The sequence below is a fragment of the Sorex fumeus genome, unplaced genomic scaffold (genome assembly GCF_029834395.1).
Source record: "Sorex fumeus unplaced genomic scaffold, SorFum_2.1 ptg000063l, whole genome shotgun sequence".
Classification (NCBI taxonomy): domain Eukaryota; kingdom Metazoa; phylum Chordata; class Mammalia; order Eulipotyphla; family Soricidae; genus Sorex; species Sorex fumeus.
The window spans coordinates 77,112,886-77,131,592 of record NW_026606120.1 but is presented as its reverse complement, the minus strand read 5'-3'; the positions used below and the strand labels follow the sequence as shown (position 1 = coordinate 77,131,592).

Sequence of the window (18,707 nt, the reverse complement as noted above, 5' to 3'; positions counted from 1 at the left end):
CCCGGAATCCAGCGCTGACAGAAGCTTCCAGACCAGGTGGGGAGCAAGCAGGAGGAGGGGTGTGCTCACGGGTGGGTGAACTTGGAATCTGCAGCCAGAAGCTTATTCCAATGGGTCGGTTCATGGGTGGCCTGGCCTGGAGGTCCCTCGGGGCCTATACGGGGACAAAGCCTGACTCTTCCCCGGGCACCTGGAGGGGAATCCCGGGCACCAGGTCCCCCTGAGCGTCCAGCGGAGAGGCTTGGTTTTCCTCTGAAGTCTGTGAAGACAAAAAGTGGGGTTTGACGTGCAGAACCATACCCCCCACCCATACCCTACGCCCAGGGTCTTGCAGGAACTAGGGACACCCGGTCATTTCTGCTCTTGCCGGGCCTCTGTCCATCTGAGGGCTTTCAGGCTTTAATTCACACCCCGTGTCCGCCCCCACAGGCCCCCAACAAACCCCTGAAACTCCTGGTCGGGCCTCTGGTTCAGCTCTGCTTGCAGATGGGAAACCTCTCAGGTTGACCTAATGGGTCAAGAATTTTCTGGACAAGGGGCTGGAGTGACAGTCCAGTGGGCAGGGAGCTGGCCTTGCACATGGCTGATCCCCACAGGTAGGTGCGGGATTCAATCCCCAGCACCCAAGCATGGCCAGGAGTGCTCCCTGAGCTCAGAACCAGGGGTAAGCCCTGAGCACCAGTGGGCACCCCCCACACAGACCAAAAGGGAAAAAATAAAAGAGATGTTCTCCTTTTTTTTTTTCTTTTTGGGTCATACCCGGTGATGCACAGGGGTTACTCCTGGCTTTGCACTCAGAAATTACTCCTGGCGGGACTCGGGGGACCATATGGGACGCTGGGGATTGAACCCGGGTGGGCCGCATGCAAGGCAAACGCCCTACCCCCTGTGCTATTGCTCCAGCCCCTGATGTTCTCCTTTTTAAGGGTAAAGAGGATGCGAGAACTTCCTGGGTCAGGGACCTTCCTGGGTGAAAGGGCTGATGGGGAATGAGGGAGGTGTGGCGGCAGGGCAGAGCCAGGCTGGGGGGTCCCGTATCCACACCTGGTTCAGGGGCTGTCCCTCTGTGTAGGGGCAGGCGGGGGGTGGGGAGCTGGAGTCAGGCTCGTTGGGCCCCGCCAGGTTGATCACGGCGCACTCCGGGCCCCAGCTGTTCCCCTGTGTCTGAAAGAGAGGAACACTCAGGACAGACCGTTCTTGGCGGCCACAGGAGGAAAGTGCAGGGGCGGGGCTGGGCTGGAGGCTGATGCTCATTTTCCTTTCTCATGTGACCTTGGGCCAGCTGCCTAATCTCTCCACACCTCAGTTTTCTTGACTATCAAATGGGGGTAAGAATTTCCCTCTTGGGGTTATAATGAAAAGTCATGCTATTCTGTCCCTCCCAGGTGGGCAATATTAAAAAATGTTTTTGGTTTTTTGTTTTTCCACCCCAGGAATTTCTTTATGCAGAAAGACAGAAGCAGGGTGTCAGTTCTGGATAGTCTGAGAGAGTGGTTTCGGAGTGAATCATTAAGGATTCACCAGCGGCGCCTGAGGGACAGTCCAGTGCGAAGGGCATTTGCCTCGCATGTAGCTGACCCTGGTTCGATCCCCGGCACCCCATATGGTTTTTCCAGCACCACTAGGAGTCACCCCTGAGGCAGAGCCAGGAGTGAGGCCTGAACACCACCAGGTGTGGCCCCCAAACAAAACAAAAATCAAGATTCCCCAGTTGTTAATGGACCCAGCAAACCCTCCTTACGCAGACGAAGCTCCTGTGGCTAAAGGAAGAGAGGTGAGAAGTTCAGAGAGTGCAGGAAGCCCCCAATTGGCCGTCCCAGGCTGGCTGCCCCCCGGAACCTTCAGCTCTGGAAGCCAGTCCCCTCAAACCCAGCTCCTTGCAGTGGTAGAGATAGCAGAAGTGGAAAGCAGCACATCAGGGGCACAGGCAGAACCTCACGATCTGCTGGGCCTCAAAACCAAAGGAAGCCGCTCCCAGGCCCTGCACACCTCCAGGGGGCGTGCACCCGCCTTGTTCCTCATTGTAGCCCTGAGCAGTGGGAAGGTCCAGGCTCAGAGAGGCGAGGTGACTTGCCCGGCATCACACCGCTGACACCTGGACTCACGAAAATGCTCTGACCTGTCCGTGCTCTTTCTGCTCTTATGCCCATCCTGACTGGGCACATTTCTTTGTCTCGGAGGCCCTGGCTCCCTCCGTGCCCAGCTGCAGGGGATGGGCAGGGAGCAGATGCTTGCATCATCTCTGTGACGCCTTCCAGCTTTGGGAATGGGAAGGAACCGGAGTGGAATCCTCTGGGGGGATGGGCTGGGGTGCGGTGGTGGTGGGGAAATGCTCGGGGCCTGGGAAAGGGAATTTCACAAATGCTGCCACCCTTGTCCCTCCCAGTCCAGGCAGTGATGGGGACACAGTAGAGTGGGGCACTTGTGACCTCAGGTGTTCCTATGCATCCCACTAAACTCTTTGTTGCAGTTTGTTTTCTGTTTTTGGGGCGCTGTCACTTGGCATAGAGTCTGTTCCTGGCTCTGTGCACAGTGTTGTGCCTGGTGGCGCTCAGGGGACCTTGGGGTGCTGGGGTGAACCTGGGTCTCCCGTACGCAGTATTCAGGCATGTATCCTTTGAGCATCTCCCTGGCCCCCGAGCCCCCGTTTTGTGACTCAGGCATCACTGGCTGCCGCTGACACTGACCCCCGATGATCCCAGAAAGGTCCCTGCGGGGAACTGAACTTGAGGAGAAAACCTCGAGGTACGGACCAGATCTCCCCCCGGAGGTGGTGTCTAGGACCCCAACATCTGATGGAAGTCCCTCCATCTGTCCTTCCGTCTGCCCCTCCATCGGTCCCTCTGTCGGTCCTTCTGTTCCTCCTCCTGTCCCTCTGCCCCCACTGGGGACCTATTTCTGAGTCACTCGCTCTCAGCTCAGGGGGGGTCCCCAAGTTTAGGGGAGGCTTGTGGAGTGCGAGCTGAGCATCAAACCCCACACCCCAGCGTGATTCTGGGGGCAGAGGCCACCATCATCGGGGGGTGCAGAGAGGCACAGGGGAGCGAGGGTGCGGAGGCTGGGCTGCTGTGATCAAATGACTCTTCCCCTCTAAGCCCTGATTTCCTCTTCCTGTGAGAGAAGTTATCCCTTCTTGGTGGAGGAGTGACAAGGTTTGAGGGTCAGGTGGGCAACTCCAGGCATTTAGGAGGTGCTCAAGAAGGGCAGTATCACCCAGGGGGACATCACCCCGGCCCCCAGGGATGCCTGAAACTGCATCAGCCCAACCCTTGTTCTCATTTCTCTCCTCACAATTTAGTGTGTAAGAAGGTGGACAGCTGAACGCTCAACAGCAGAGAGGAATACTCTAGAAAAACAGCAATAATGCACTGTGATGAAGTTAGGAGACCATGTTCTTGCCCTCTGTTTCAGAGCAGCTTAGTACACAGTGATCTTTCTATTGAAGTTAAACGTGTGTGTGTGTGTGTGTGTGTGTGTGTGTGCGCATGTGTGTGTATTTGGGGGGTCTTTTATAAACAGGGATTTGCTGTGAGAACTTTCTAGAGAGGGAATGCTGTCTGATCCCAAAAACTTTCTTCTGCAGGATTTTTTTTTGCAGATGTGTGTGTGGGGGGTAATGTCAGATTAGGGGCTGGGGGGACGCTATTCCCAGTATTGGGGTCACTCCCAGCAGTGCTCAGGGATCCACGTGGTGCTCAGCGTTGATCCTGGAGCAGCTGCCTCTCGGTGCTGGCCCTGTCACTCTGCCTCGCACTTCCGCAAGTTCCCGTACCCTGGGGTCTGTTGCAGAGCGTGTGTATGTGGGGGGTCCCCTCCATCTTTGATCTGGATGTGGGCTCAGGGAAGCCTCAAATGTTTCTGTTGCGCCTCCAGCTGCTACTCACGACCGCAGAGCAGCCGGAAGGGAAAAGGAGGGGACGGCACATGGGCCTGCCCTACTTCGGGGGCCCCACAGGCACCCCGCTTCATCCTTCCCCCGGCAAGGGCCTCCCCAGCTCCTCTGCCAGCTGGACCTGTGCCCTTTCCGGCCCCCTGTGGGCAAGGACAGTGGCGGGGTTCAGGCGAGAAGCCCAGGTGTCCTCCTAAGTGACCTGCCCACGCCCCCGTTCTAAGTGTGGCCCTTTAGAGTTGGACCCTGGGCGGGGACAGGCACTGCGGGGAGCCGAGGGGGCTCCAGCCCAACTTTACCCCCTCAGCTGTCCAGGAGAGGGGGCGCTCCTGGCTGCACCGTCGGAGAGGTCCGGGCCCTGCAGGCACCCGTGGCTGCCCCTGCAGCCTTCACTGTGACCTTTCCCTCATTCGGGCTGCTGCCATTTCCTGAGACAACAACAGGTGCTTCCTAGTTGAAGGTCCGGGACCCCATTCCCACCCTGGCCCTCCCTGGGGTGGGGGCAGCCCACGTCCTTTGTCCTCGGTGGCGCCAGGAAAGAAGATGATGGCAGCCCCCCTTTCCTGCCCATATTTGCGGGAGCCAGAGAATGCGCCTCCGGAAACACCCTGGATAGGCCAAGCAGGCAGGTGGGGCCCCATTTCCTGACCTTGACCATGATGTGAGCCTGTCACGATCCCAGGAGTGTTACTGGGAAGGGCTAACCCCGCAGGTAGCCTCGGGGTGGTCGCCCTTTCCAGGAGAAAGGCATGGGGACCCCCACGGCCCTGTCCCCAGCCTGGGTCACCCTCAGCCTGGGTCTGGGGCAGCTACACCACTTTGGCCTCAGAGCCAGGGGCAGCTTGAAATAAGCATCAGGGTGTTCTGGAAAGAGAGATGAATGTCCAGAAACCTGGTTTCTGCCTCTGTTTGGACTCTCTCCCCCCATTCCCCGTGCCTCAGTTTCCTCTTCTGCAAATAATCTCAACCCTGCAGTTCTCATCAGCGTCCAGTGTGCAGTGGGTCAGAGTTTAAAATTCAGGCTCTGGGACCAGAGAGAGAGAGAGAGAGAGAGAGAGAGAGAGAGAGAGAGAGAGAGAGAGAGAGAGAGAGAGAGCAGGGAGGGAAATGGCTTTGCATGCGTCGGACCCAAGTTCAAATCCCAATATCACACAAGATCGATCTCCCAGCAAGGCCAGAATGATCCCTGAGCACAGAACCAGGAATAAGCTCTGAGCACAGCCAGGTGTAGCCTCAAAATAAACAGAGCCCGAGTGATGCTGCAGCAGACGGGGCATTCGCCTTGCACGTGGCTGACCCAGGTTGGATCCCTGGCACCCTTGGGCCCCATCAGGAATGATTCTTGAGCACAGAGGCAGGTGTGAGCCCTGAGTATCACCAGCTGTGGCCCCAAACCAAAACGAACAAAAAAAATTTTTTCAGATCCTGGATCCGCCTAGGATGTTCCTGCAGGGAATCTATTTTTTTTTAACAGTGTCCTGAAAAGGGATGCCCCAGGCTTACAGGAAAGCCCGGCCAGGTGAGAGCAAAGCTCTCCTTGGGAAGAGGGGATGGAACCAGGATGGGGCATGCCCTGGGGCTTGGGGGCTCCCATAGGTTCCCTCCAGTGGGAAGAACGCCCTGGTCTCTGGAGGTCAGGGGGAGAGAGGGGGCCCCCAGCCCCAGTCTGGCCAGGCCTCCTTACCATGTGTGACAGCTGCACTTTCTCATCCTCCGTGTCCTTCGGTGGGTCCTCCAGCACAGCTGGAAGAGAGAGAGGAGCCCCCAGACCCTGAGCCAGAAGGAGCTGCGACCAGGGGCGTGGAAGTCCCCCACCAGCTCAGAGACCCCCAGCCCCCACCCCCAGCTCAGCCTTGGAGGATGGGCCCGGAGATGGCAGCTTAGTCCCTCCCTGGGGAGACTCTGGCACAGGTTGGAAGCCTCCAGAAGGAAAACAGAGTGTGGGGCAGGAATTGTCAAAGTTTTTCTGACAGATGGGAACCAGGGCGTGACTAGAGCTCATTCCACTCTCTGCCTCTGCCCACTCTTTCTTTCTCTCTTTCTTGCTTTCTCTGTTTCTTGCTTTCTCTCTCTTTCTTTCATTCTTTTCCTTCCTTCCTTCCTTCCTTCCTTCCTTCCTTCCTTCCTCCCTCCCTCCCTCCTTCCTTCCTAATTTCTCTCTTCCTTCTCCTTCCTTCCTTCCTTCCTTCCTTCCTTCCTTCCTTCCTTCCTCATTCCTTCCTTCCTTCCCTCCCTCCCTCCCTCTTTCTTTCTTTCTTTCTCTTTCTTTCTCTCTCTCTCTCTCTCCTTCTTTCCCTCCCTCCCTCCCTCCCTCTTTCTTTCTTTCTTTCTTTCTTTCTTTCTTTCTTTCTTTTTCTCTTTCTTTCTCTCCCTCTCTCTCTCTTTCTTCTTTCTTTCTTTCCTTCCCTCCCTCCCTCCCTTCCTCCCTCCCTTCTTTGTTTTGTTTTTGTTTGGAGGCCACACCCTGCAGTGCTGCGGGGGGGGGGGGGGGGGGGGGTGTGTTACTCCTGGCAGGCTTGGGGATCTAGATGGGATGCTGGGAACAAACCTGGTTCGCTGCAAGCAGGCAATGCAGCTCTCGCCTGGGCCCCTTGCTTGGCTTTTTCTGGGGTGGCTGCCGCTTTCTATTACAGCGGCGGCTGTGATTCTGTTTTCTGGGGGCCTGAGGCTGAGGGAAGTTAGGTGACTGTTGTCCGAGGTCACAGAGTTGGGGTTAGAACCCATGTATGGAAAAGGCTGAGAATCTCTGGAGATGCTGCCATGGGACCAAATTCAAGTTCTCAGTCGTGCCCCGCCTGCGCGCCCCGCTCCCGCCCGCGTCCCTCACCTTCCTTCCTCCAGGGGAACACGTAGCGGGTGAGCAGAGCGGCCAGGCCCGTGGCCAGGAGCAGGGAGATCAGCACCAACACTGGAGCCAGCGTGCGGGCCGTGGGCACCAGCGTTCTGCAGGCGACATGGGGGGGGTGCTGGGCTGGCACCTCAGTTGGTCTTCTTTTTTAAAGTTAATTTTATTATTTATTTGATTTGATTTTGATTTGGGGCCACACCCGACCCAACTCAGAGGTTACTCCTGGCTCTGCAGTCAGGAATGACTCCTCACGGTGCTCCAGGGACCATATGGGATGCCGGGGATCGAGCCTGGCTTAGCCGCGTGGAAGACAAGCGTCCTCCCTGCTACACTCTCGCTCCGCCCCCAAGGTGGGCTTCTCAGAGAGCCCCAGGTGTTCTCTGCATTCAGCCTTGCCCTTGGGTGCCCCCAGGAGCTGAGTGGGCACTAGTTTGAGGGGCATCAGGTCCCTGACTGTGCTTTAGTGCCACTTTCAGCTGCGGACACTGCCAGGAGCTCTTGGTTGTCACCAAGAGTTGCCCCAGGCCTTCAGGTAAGGGAAATGGGATGAGGGGCAGGGGAGAACGGGATTCGTATCCTCACGCCCAGGACACAGGCTGAAGAGACAGAGCTTAGTGAGCCCCTAATAAAACTGGGGTGGGGACATGGGTGGGTCCAGGCACCCTTCAGCCTGCAGACTTCTGCTGACTCAGGGCAACGGGAGTGTCCTGGTGTGTCCGTGACAGGGGTGATCCCCCTGCCTTTGGCCCGGGCTGTGGTCACCTCGAGGAAGGAGTCCTCTCACCTGAGCGGGGAGATGTCGCTGCTGCTGGGGTCCTCTGCTGTGGGGGGGTCCAGCCTGGCGGTGGGCCGGGAGGTCCCTGCAGGAGGAGAGGTCGCGGCGTGAGCGTGAGGAGAGGGCCCCGCGGAGGGAGATGTTCCGGGGGACGGGGAGGAGGCGCCTTCGTGGTCGTGAGGGGAGCCCCCTGTGAGCGGCGGGGCCTGGATCCCCGTCTTGGCTGTGCTGACTGCTGGGTGGCGACCAGAAGACGCTACAAGTCCAAAAGCAAAGCTTTAGCACTGGCCCTGACCCAAGACCCCGGCCCTCCTCCCCAGGGGTCCCAGAAGAAGTGGGGTGGAGTAGTAGGCGCCCCCCAGGAACAGAGCTTTGTTGGTTGGGGGGCAGGTTTGTAGCTTTGCATGTGACTTTCTCTGTGGGGAACTACTCGGGGCCCATCCTAGCGGTCACTTAATAGCTGGGACCTTCCTTCATTTCCCTATGGTCCTAGCTGGCTCTCACCTCTGCACCTGCTAGAAAGTTCTCCTCTGCTCCCCCTTCCCTTCCCCCCCACACCTACTTCAACAAGCAGGGGCACAGGGTGGGAGGAGACTGCTTGACCCTCAACCCGCAGCTCCTGTGGGGTGGGGCTGGGTGTGGAGAATGTCTGGCCCTGCAGCTCACTTGGGGTGTCCTTTGCCCAGGAGGGCAGGAGGGGCAGACCCATCACTCACTCAGTTCTGGGGCCTGAGTGGGCCAAGTGTGTGCCGTGGGCCCAAGGCTCCTTGTGGTAAGAGGCTGCAAGGAGGGTGTGGGGGAGGGACAGCAGGGACCTGGAGAGAGGGAGAGGCTGGTCTCAGGGGAGGCCAGGAGCTGCCAGAAACAGATTTCCTGCCTTGAGAGCCAGTGGACAGCAGCGCCCCCACACCCCAAGTCCTTGCCCCATCTCTGAAAGTTCTCTTCACGGGTCGGGCTCAGCTGGAAGCAGTGCCATCCCCTTCGCCCCTCAGCATGCAGAAGCAGACTCGAGCTGACCCCTGACCTCCCCCTCCTGCCAGCTTCCCTCCGAGCTCCCAGCTCCGGCTTCTTTTGCCCCCTTTCACACTAATGCCGGGTTTGTCCCCAAATGTACGTATCCGGTGTCCCATCATTACCTGCTCCAGAACCATCCATGGCTTCCCATTGCCATAGATTCAAGCCCACCCTTTCAGCGTGCCACTGAATGCCCTCCACACTTTCTACATGCTTTCAATGCCTTCCACACCCAGACCCTGCAGGATCACCCTTTATTCCTAGGCCTCTTGCTGCCTCCCCACTTTGAACAGGCCCTCTCTGCCTCGCACACTTCTCTCTGTCATCTCCTCCATCACCTCCCCCATCATGCCTTCCTGGAAGGAGAGAGTCCCCTTTCCTTTGGATCCTGTGTGCCCTACCAGTGAAGCAAACATTCAGTGATGGAGCAAGGACTTGCCTGCTGAGTCTCCCCAAGAGGCTGGGGCCCCCTCGAAGACCCCTCCAGGACAGCAGGCAGTGTCCTGGTGCGGCCACACTTCTGCCCACCCCCCACTGACCGATTCCCCGTCTTCATCAGCCTACCTTTGACCCAGGGCCAGCTTGAGCTCTCATTCCTCCCCGCCCCCGCCCCCCCCCCCAACCCATCCTCTCCCAATGTTCTCAGGAAATGATCAAATAGTCTGCAAATAATGGGCACACAGCCACCTTTTCCTCCCCAATATTTCTCCTTGACTTGGGCTTGTTTCACTGCTGAGATCCTTCAGGCAACAGAGAGTCAGAGACAAAAGCAGCGACTCAGCTCCTGGACTGGTCTCTTGACCTCTCTGAGGCCTCATGCCACCCACCCGGGGCTGACTGGGACAGTATCATTGTCAGGTAACTTTTCAGGAATTTTGTGAGCCTGTGTTTCAACTCTGGGTGTCTAGTAATGGGCCTGGTCTGGGGCACATGACACCCCCAAAACTGACAAACACCATAGACCAGAGCTTCCCCAGCCACCAGGAACTCTTCCCCTCCACCCCCGCCACACACACACACACACACACACACACACACACCCACCACAGTCAACAAGTATTGAAAAATATTCTGACATAAGATGAAGGTCAAGGTGTCACACAGCAAATCACTGGTCACATCTCTATCACACAATAGGAGAGGGGATCCACTGTCCACTGTTCTCCCGTTCATCAATTTTGCTTGAGCGGGCCCAGTAATGTCTCCATTTTGAGATTTGTTGTTACTGTGTTTGGCATATTGAATACATCACGGGTAGCTTGCTAGGCTTTGCCGTGCCGGCAAGATACTCTCAGTAGCTTGCAGGGCTCTCTGAGAGGGGCAGAGGAATCGAACCCGTCTCTGCCGGGCTGGCTGTGCCCAAGGCAAACGCCCTACCACTGTGCTATCACTCCAGCCCTCAGGAGGGGGGATAAGGATAAGAATAAGGCAGCTGCACCTCAATCCTTTTTTTTTGGGGGGGGGAGGGCACACCCAGTGATGCTTAGGGCTTACTCCTGGTGCTGCACTCAGGGTTCTCTCCTGGCAGTGCTCAGGGGACTGTATGGGACACCAGGGATCTAGCCTGGGTTGGCCGCGTGCCAGGCAAGCGCCCTCCCCACTGTCCTGTTGCTCTGGCCCCTCAATCTCAGGTGACAGTGAGAACCGGAAGAGACACAGGATGGTGCTGATTGTAGGGGGCAGGTTCCACGGGGTTTGGCTGCTGCTGTCGCTATTCGTTGAGTTTGATTCATTGATTTCCCTGAATTAAAATCAAGACACAGGACAGAGACCCATCTGGCGGTGGGCCCGAGCAAGCGACGGTCCCATTGCTGGGGCTGCCAGAGGAAATAGAGCAGGCCCCAAAGCCGGAACCGACCGGAGTTTGAATCCCGGGTATGCTCGACCTCTCTAGCTTCTTTCTCTTCAGTGCCAGGCAGTAAGGAAAGGGATGTTCTGGAGACCCTAAGAGATACTCCGACCCTGGTCCTGAAAAACCCTGAGTGCCACAAGCCAGAGGCTGATTCCTGGCCATTTCTAGCCCTGGGAAAGCAGAGGTAAGAGAGGAAGGCCAGCGTCACCAGGGCTGGTGACACTTTGTGCAAAGCTCTGGTAGCAGCCACAGAGAACGGGAGAGAGCTGAGCCATGGGCGGCAGCAGTCTGTGACCCAAGGCCCACTGTACACCTGAGCCACCCAGACGCCCCAAGGAGGCTGGCGCTGGAGCAGTGGGGGACACCACTGCCCAGGCGTGGGGGCCATGGGCCTTACCTGGGAAGACCAGCAGAGAGATGAGGACGCTGTTGTCGAAGCCCAGCTTCTGGACCCCACACCAGTACTGCCCTGCATCCTGCATGCTGATTCCCCGCAGGGTCACCTTGAGCGTGCGCTCGTGGCGGCTGTCCTGGATGGACACCTTGCCCACCGTCTTCTCCCGGCCATCTTCTGTCGCGTAGACCCGGTTGGAGCAGCGGTTCAACAACAACCCCGCATTCCGGCACCAGTATTTCTGGAACTTCTTCAGCTCTTCCCCGTAGGTGCAGCGCAGGGACACCGTGTCCCCTTCAAACCCGCTGATCTCCTTTGGACCCACCAGGGACCCATAGCCTGAAACCACAGACCAGCAAGGCCCAGATTCACGACACCCCTCAGCTCCCTCCCCTTATGTTCTCTCCCCTCCACTCCACTCCTTTCCACTGCCACCCCACCAGGGAACTCGAACAGAGCTGATGCAACCCCCTCTGCCCCAAATCCAGGGTGGTTAGGGTACACTAGGTTCAGGGGACCCAGGCAAGAGTACCGCGGGGAGGACATTGGCCTTCTACACAGCCGACCCAGGTTCAATCCTGGGCACCCTATGTGGTCTCCCAGCCGCTAGGAGTGATTCCTGAACTCAAAGCCAGAAGGAAGCCCTGAGCAGTGCCAGGTGTGGCCCCAAAGCAAAAAATGAAACAAAAAATCTGTTTATAGATTCAGAGAGCTCGCAGTGGGAATCTCAGCACGGAGTCACTGTGCAACCTTGGGAAGTTACTTAGCCTTTCTGTGCCTCTGAGTTTTCTCATCTGTGGAGAATAATGTCCTATTTTATTGAATTTAAGATGTTGTCCTGGACCAGACATGTGAATCCACACCCTGGGCTCAATCCCTGGCACCACTGGGGGGAAAAACAAATTGTTGGGACCCGAACAATAGTAAGGTCCTTGCCTTATACATGGCCGACCCGGGTTCAGTAACCGGCACCCCATATGGTCTTCCGAGTCACACCAGGAGCGATTCCTGAGCACAGTCAGGAGTGATCCCTGAGCATCTTTGGGGTGTGCCACAAAACCAAGACAAAACAAAAAAGATGCTGCTTTCTTATATGAGATACACTCTCATTTCATATACCACTATTTTTTAAAAGATTGTCAACAGCTGACATCACTTCTCAGACACATGTTGATTTTTGAATATCAAAAAAATAAAACTAGGGCCAGAGAGATGGTACACTGGGGAGAGCGCTTGTGTTGGACGTGGACAAGCAGCATTCTATCACCCATCCTTAGGCTCCCCGGAACCCGCCAGGAGCGAGGAGCCAGGAGTTACCCCTAAGCATCTCCGGGGATGGCCCCAAACAAAAACAATACAAAAATAAAAGCAGCACTGGAGAATGACTCAAGGCGCTGAGCACCTTGCTTTGCTTGGGGGACCCCCAGGTTCTCTCCTTGGCACAGCCTGGTCCCCTGAGCACCCATGGGAGTGACTCCCAAGCACTGAGCACCTCTGTCGTGTCAGTGTGCCCCCAAGCCCCAACAAAACAAAATAAATGGAAGAAAGAAAAGTTGGTGAAAGTCCATTTTTTCTCCCCCGGGGCTCTGGAATTTCAAGAATATCAGATGGGACGGCAGTGATAGTCCAGCGGGTGCTTGCCTTGCATGCAACTGATCGGGTTCCACCCCTGGCAACTCATATGGCCCCCTGAACCCCACCAGGAATAATTCCTGAGTGCAGAGCCAGGAGTAACCCCTGAGCATAGCCAGGTGTGACCCCAAAAGAAAAAGTTAAAATCCAAAAGAATATCAGTTGATGCTTGGCGGGTACCGGCAGTGGCGTCTTGTCTGCTCCCAGGCTTGGCAGCGAGCAGGGAAACGAGATGGAGGGAGGGGAATTCCCCCTCAGAGCGGAGGAGAAAACAGACTTTGGGGTGCAGCAGCGGCAGCAGGCGCGGATCCCCCCCCAGGCTGAGGACTCGGGGCTGGAGCTCAGGTTGGACGGGTCCGCGCGGGTCAGTCACAGCTACCGGTGCAGCCGGGGAGGGCTGTGTGGGTCAGAATAGGTGCTGTCCCTCCCCCACCCGGACCCCCGCCCCCAGCCCCCATCATCTCACCTGGGAGCACCAGACAGCCCCAAAGCAGGAAGAGCGACCGCATGGTGGGTGCTGGCGGTGGGGGGAGGGGGGCCTGCAGGGCGCCGGCAGCTGCGGCTATTGAAGCGCCTCGCGGGGCTCTAACTTCCTGGGGAGGGCGCGCCGGGGACGGGACAAGGCGAGGAAGGGAGGGGAGGGGGACTCGGACTCTCCTCCTTCTCCTAGGGGTGTGGGCGGTGCACGTGGTTTTGTCACTCACAAACCCCAGTGACACTCACACCAAAGAGGAGTGTGCGCCCCTCGCTGCCCCGCACTTGTCAGTTATTAGCGCAGAACCGATGATTTTTCTATTTTAGTTTTTGGGGTCACACCCTGCGATGCTTAGGGGTTACTCCTTGCTCTGCACTCAGGAATTACTCCTGGCGGTGCTCAGGGGACTCTATGGGATGCCCGGGATCGAACCCGGTCAGCTGCGTGCAAGGCAAGCGCCCTGCCCACTATACTATCTCTCTGGCCCCAGAACTGGTCACCTAAAGTGCTAATACAGAGGCCAGAGAGGTAGTACAGAGGGTCGGAGCTTGCCTTGCAGGAGTTAGACAGAGGATTCAATTCCCAGTACCTCACAGGGCTCCCCGAGCCTCCAGGTATGCTCCCTGAACACAGACCCAGGAGTAAGTCCTGAGTACAGCCGAGTGTGGCCCCAAAACCCAAATATAAAATTAAAAAGTAGCTAATAAAGAAGCGCATTGGTTACTAAAGCACAGGATAATGAAACCTGTAGCCATTTCCCTGTTGTAGGTTTTCTTGTAAGCGGATGCATTTTATACATCTAAGAGGTCGTTTATCTTTGAGATTATTATTTGGAGTTCACCCTGTCATGCGGTGAAAGGTATACGCTTCCGCCCAGGAGAGGTCCCAGGGGTCCCTCCTCCCGCGTGGCCGGGCCGCAATACCGCTATTGGCCACAAGATGGCAGTGCAGGCAGGAGGGAAACCAGAAAGGGCAGCGCCTGATCCCTGCAGGCGGCGCTGTGGCTTGAAATTTTATTATTTTTTTGTTTGGGGGTGCGGAGGGTTTACTACTGGCTCTCGGGGATCACTCCTAGTGGTGCTCGGGGACCGTATGCCATGCCAGGAATTGAACTCAGATGTGCTGCTTGCAGGGCAAGCTCCTTCCCGGCTGTACTATCTCCTGCTCCTGCCCTGGAATTATAAAGGGGTTGAGTGCTCCGCAGATTCGGATCCTAGAAAGGAGCAATACAAACACCAGAGTGAGCCCTGAAATACTGTTTGTCGTTCTTTCTTCCCTCCTCCCCCTTTTTATTGATTCAGCATGAGGTACAGTAACAGAGCTTTCGTGTTTGAGCTTGATCATACAACCATCAAACACCCATCCCCTCATCAGTGCACGTTCTCCACCACCAGAGTCCCCAGTATCCCTCATCCCCCATTCCACACCTACCCCTGCCTGTGTGACAGACAATTTGCACAATACTCTCTTTCTCTACTTTGGTTACCTTTGATATTTGAACTTAGTCCCACCACCACTCATAACTGCAGAAAATGCAATGCTAGACAATGTGTTTTGTATTGCTTGTTATGGATACAATATAATGTTGCACAGCCGTGAGAGCAGCTGGCTCACTCTAGGAATTCTAAAATTTTAATAATTAGGGTCTGGAGAGATTGCTGCAGCAAGTTGTTTGGGTCAGAGTTTCGTTTCTGTGTCTCTGGATCATGGCCGTGTGTGGGTGGCATCTCATAGTCCCATTGGGCGGGGGAGGAGGGGAGAAGGGAAGGAGAAGGACCGACTCCTCCCCTGTCCTATGAGCCTGGGATTTCCTGGCTCCCATACCTGGAACTTTTTGCTGCATTCTAGAAGATGGCGGCCACCGGGATTCCTAGAGGGCAGGTGGAGGGACAACACCTGCCCCCAACTGGAGTGGCCCAGCGAAAATGGCCTATTGCAAAGTTTGGAGCCATCTCTGCAGCAAGTTGCTTGGGTCCGAAATTCATTTGTGTGTCCTGAAATACTGTTTTCTAAGAGAAAATTGTTGGGTTGTTTTCCATTCATAAGCAAAAATCATACAAGTTGTAATGGAAATTTTACACAATACGGAAATGTAAATGAAGACACAAAGAAAGCAGAATGAAAGAAGGAAGGGAATAAAGAAAGAAAGGAAGGAATAAGAACATTTCATGTCTGATACCCCCTTTCCTTAGAAAACCATTGCTAATATTTTGCAATTTATGCTCTCAAATATCAAGTTGGAATTTGAAGAACTAAGTCTGGGGTTTTGGGAGAGATGTGAGTGAGGGAAAAGAGAGAAAGGCTGAGAGTAGATTCTTATAATGTGAGGAGACTCAGTGGTGTGGGGAGCTGATGACATTCAGTAGACAGGGACAAAGGCTTATATTGGTGACAACTCTTATCCCAAGACCTGACTCTCACCCCCTGTGCAAACTACAAAAACAAGTTCATTTTTTCAATAGTAAAAGACAGATTAAAATAAAATTTATTTCATCATTTGTTTACTTTGTGGGTGTAACTGTCTAACTACCGGAAGATGGGAGATCTGAGTGGAGGAGGCCCAGGCAACTAGAACTATTGTCTAGTTCTCGCTCTTGGAGAACCCGGCAGGCTACCGAGAGTATCCTGCCCACATGGCAGAGTCTGGCAAGCTCCCCGTAGCGTATTCGATGTGCCAAAACCCAGGAACAATGATGGGTCTCATTCCCCTGACCCTGAAAGAGCCTCCAATGTGGCACTTGCTAAAATCTCAGGACTAGGACAAATGGAGACGTTACTGGTGCCTGCTCAAGGAAATCGATGAACAAAGGGATGACAGTGATACAGTGATATAGTGATTTGTTTACTTATTAAATGTGTGTGTTTATGGTACTAGATATTAAACCCAGAGCCTCACACATGCTTTCCATTTATACTGATCTAATATCTAACAGTATATATAGTTATCTTTATAATTTCTGCATAGACAATAATTTCTGTTCTCACTTTTCTTAAATCCTAATGTTTGTTATAAGCAGGCCAAGCATCTGACATTTCATTATGTTTTCCATTGTCATGGGGTCTGAGCACTGACATTTTGAAACATATTTGGCAACAAATTGTTTTCCTCTTCTTTCTTCCCCTCTGTTACGCTCCCGCATGATATTGTGATTTTGAAAAATTAAGTATGTAAGCAGGGCTATTATTTATGCTTGCCTTTCAGGGGACTCCAAGGAAGTATTACCAACCATTTCATTCTCATGGAGAGACAGTTGGGTCTAGAGTGTATCATTGTAGCGGCTTCTTTGCTGAGTTCCTGCCTCACCCCCTGACCTACCTAAGTTCCCTTGGACTTGTGCAGGGTGGGGAGGGGGGGCTTCATTAGAAACTGATCAGGAGAACCTGGGTGTGGGTCAGAAGTTGGGAAGAATCATGTAGTGTCCAACATGACTTGTATTATTATATCTCATATATAAACAGGGAAATTATACACTGCAGCATATAATGACCAATTATCCACTATAATATAATATAGTGTCTAAGGGCAATCAATGCATAGCTCCCCCTGCCTCTTTGGGGAGCTGGGGCATGAGGGCCCTCGTGTACTGTTTTCCTGCCCTGGGATCAGAGAATAGAACAGCAGTAGGGGGCTGGTGGCTAGTCGTCTGTCCACCTTTTCACAGCCTCACTCCGTCTTCCGTCCAGACCAAGGCCCCTGGACCGCCAGCAGAGCTGGAGGGAGGATGCAGACATGCAGGCGCCCCCTAGAGGTCACAGAGCACCATGACCCTGCAACCTTTTTCCTCCTCTACTCCACCGGTCAAGCCCTCAGACTCAGCATCAACTCACCGGGAGAACAGGACGCTGACCTGCTCTCCTCTGTCCACTGAGACAGCTTAGCTGGAATCACAGGCCCTTCCAATGGGGCAGGCTCAGGGAGGCCCTGGAATAGGGCTGGTAGAACCCGGCAACAATCCATGACTTAGTGGCGTGGTCTGTGGCCATCCCCTCCTAGGCTAAATCCCTCTGTCGATGTCGATGACAAAGGAGCCAGTGGCAGAAGTGAACTGGCCGGGACTTCGTGGCTGAGTGCACGGTTGGGAGGGTGAGATCCTGGGCTCCGTTCCTCATGCCAAAACAAAACAGCAAGGACAAAAGTAGAAGCTGTGATTGCATGAGCCCAGGAAGAAGGTTTTGGAACTAAGAGAGACGCTGCTAAGACTGGCCCCAGAATCACGCCCACTTTATGTAGTCAGAGAGAGCGACGTGCTGTGAGTGAATGAGCATGAGCGACTCCATCTTGGTTCTCTATTAGACACTTTTATTCCGTCTCCTTCCCCCAGCTCTGCCTGCAGCTCAGGCTGAAGAGCTGCCCTCATGCTCTGGGTGTTGAAGTTGAAGCAGGGCCGGGTACAGATGGAGGCGGGAGAGAAGTAGCATCCCTCCTGCAGCCCCTCCGCACTCCCCCCCCCCCCCCCCCATCAAAACCCTCCTGGACTCCTGACGATTCTGTTTCCTGGGAGAAGAGCCAGCACATACCCTCTGCAAGGACTCTTCAAGGATGTCGTGCAGACCCCGGAAAGCAGGATTGTCTGTCTGTGTCATGAAAACAGACCCCATCCTCCAGGGACCCATTTATTAACCACGGATGCTGGCCCGGACAGACTCGAGACAGAGCTCCTTCTTGCTCTTCCCACAAGATTTTGGTGATTTGTTAATAGTCAACTGGTTCTTCAAAGGTACAGTAGGTCCTCTTGGGGTCTGCTTTCTCCCACTGGGCATGATTTTTTTTTTTTGCCATATACTATGCTACATGGTGGGGCTAACTTTTGAGTAGTGATTTGCTTCTTTTACTCGATGCATGAATATACCACTGTACAGATGTACCGGTTTATTTATCCTGTCACTTGCTAATGGACATCTGGACTGTTTCCTGTGCTGGGTTATTAGAAACAAAGACGCACTGAAAAGTCTGGCACTGGGGTTATGGCCAGATGGTTTGATTCTCTTGGATAAATACCTAGGAGTGGGATTGCCAGCTCAGTGGGCAGGTGTGTGTTTAACCTTTTGTTATTTTTGTTGACTGCTTTTGAGCCATACCTGATGGAATCAGGGGTACATCCTGGCTCAGTGCTTGGGGACCACGCAGGTGCCCAGGATCAAACCTGGGCTCCAGCATAAAGCAGCATGTTCTCTTCTTGGCATATCTCCCTGACCAGTGCATATTTAATATTAATTTTATTTTATTATGTTTGAGGGGTATTGGACCACATCTTTCAGTGCTCAGACTTACTCCTGGCTCTGTGCTCAGAGGACATTCTTGGCAGAGCTCAGAGGACCATATGCGGTACTGGAGATCAGACTGGGCGTGGCAGCATGCAAGGCGAGTAAGTGACTTAATCCCTGACTGACTCTCTGGCTCCATATTTAATGTTTTATTTTTAAATGAAATTATTTGTTTTGGCAGCCATACCCAGCGGTGTTCAGGCCTTACTCCTGGCTCTGTACTCAGAAACTAGTGCTGGCAAGGGCTCAGGGGACTATTTGGGGTTCTGGGGATTGAACCTGGATTGGCTGCGTGCAAGGCAAGTGCCTAACCCTTAGTTCTATTGCTCTGGCCCCATGTTTCACTTCTTGAACACAAGGGGTTTTCTGACATTATACTCACAAGGTGGTTCGAGATTCGAGAGAGCCTATTGCCCCATTTTTCACCAACATGGGTGTCACCTTAACCCTCTGGAGCGTGCATAGTGACACTGGTGTGGGCTTTTAGTTGCAGTTCCCTGATGGCAAATGACGTTGGATGAGAATTTTCTCATATGTTCATTGGTTATGTGTATTTTTTTTCC

The 18,707-nt window shown here is 54.5% G+C and overlaps 1 protein-coding gene across 3 annotated transcripts; it reads right to left on the bottom strand.

Annotated features, from left to right (window-relative positions):
- Window positions 1–7: 7 nt before the first annotated feature.
- Window positions 8–12,922, bottom strand: CD300LG (CD300 molecule like family member g). 3 transcript variants are annotated; one of them, XM_056127929.1, is made up of 7 exons: window positions 12,871–12,922; window positions 10,776–11,111; window positions 7,522–7,768; window positions 6,717–6,832; window positions 5,574–5,632; window positions 1,045–1,164; window positions 8–259 (listed from the first exon to the last, which is right to left on the bottom strand). In XM_056127929.1, exons 1-7 carry the CDS (start codon window positions 12,911–12,913, stop codon window positions 155–157), a joined length of 1,026 nt encoding a protein of 341 aa, XP_055983904.1. In that variant the 5' UTR covers window positions 12,914–12,922; the 3' UTR covers window positions 8–154. The 3 variants fall into 3 exon arrangements, with proteins under 3 accessions (XP_055983904.1, XP_055983907.1, XP_055983906.1); XM_056127932.1 differs by having other exon boundaries at window positions 7,522–7,597; XM_056127931.1 differs by lacking the exon at window positions 1,045–1,164.
- Between the last annotated feature and the right edge of the window lie 5,785 nt (window positions 12,923–18,707).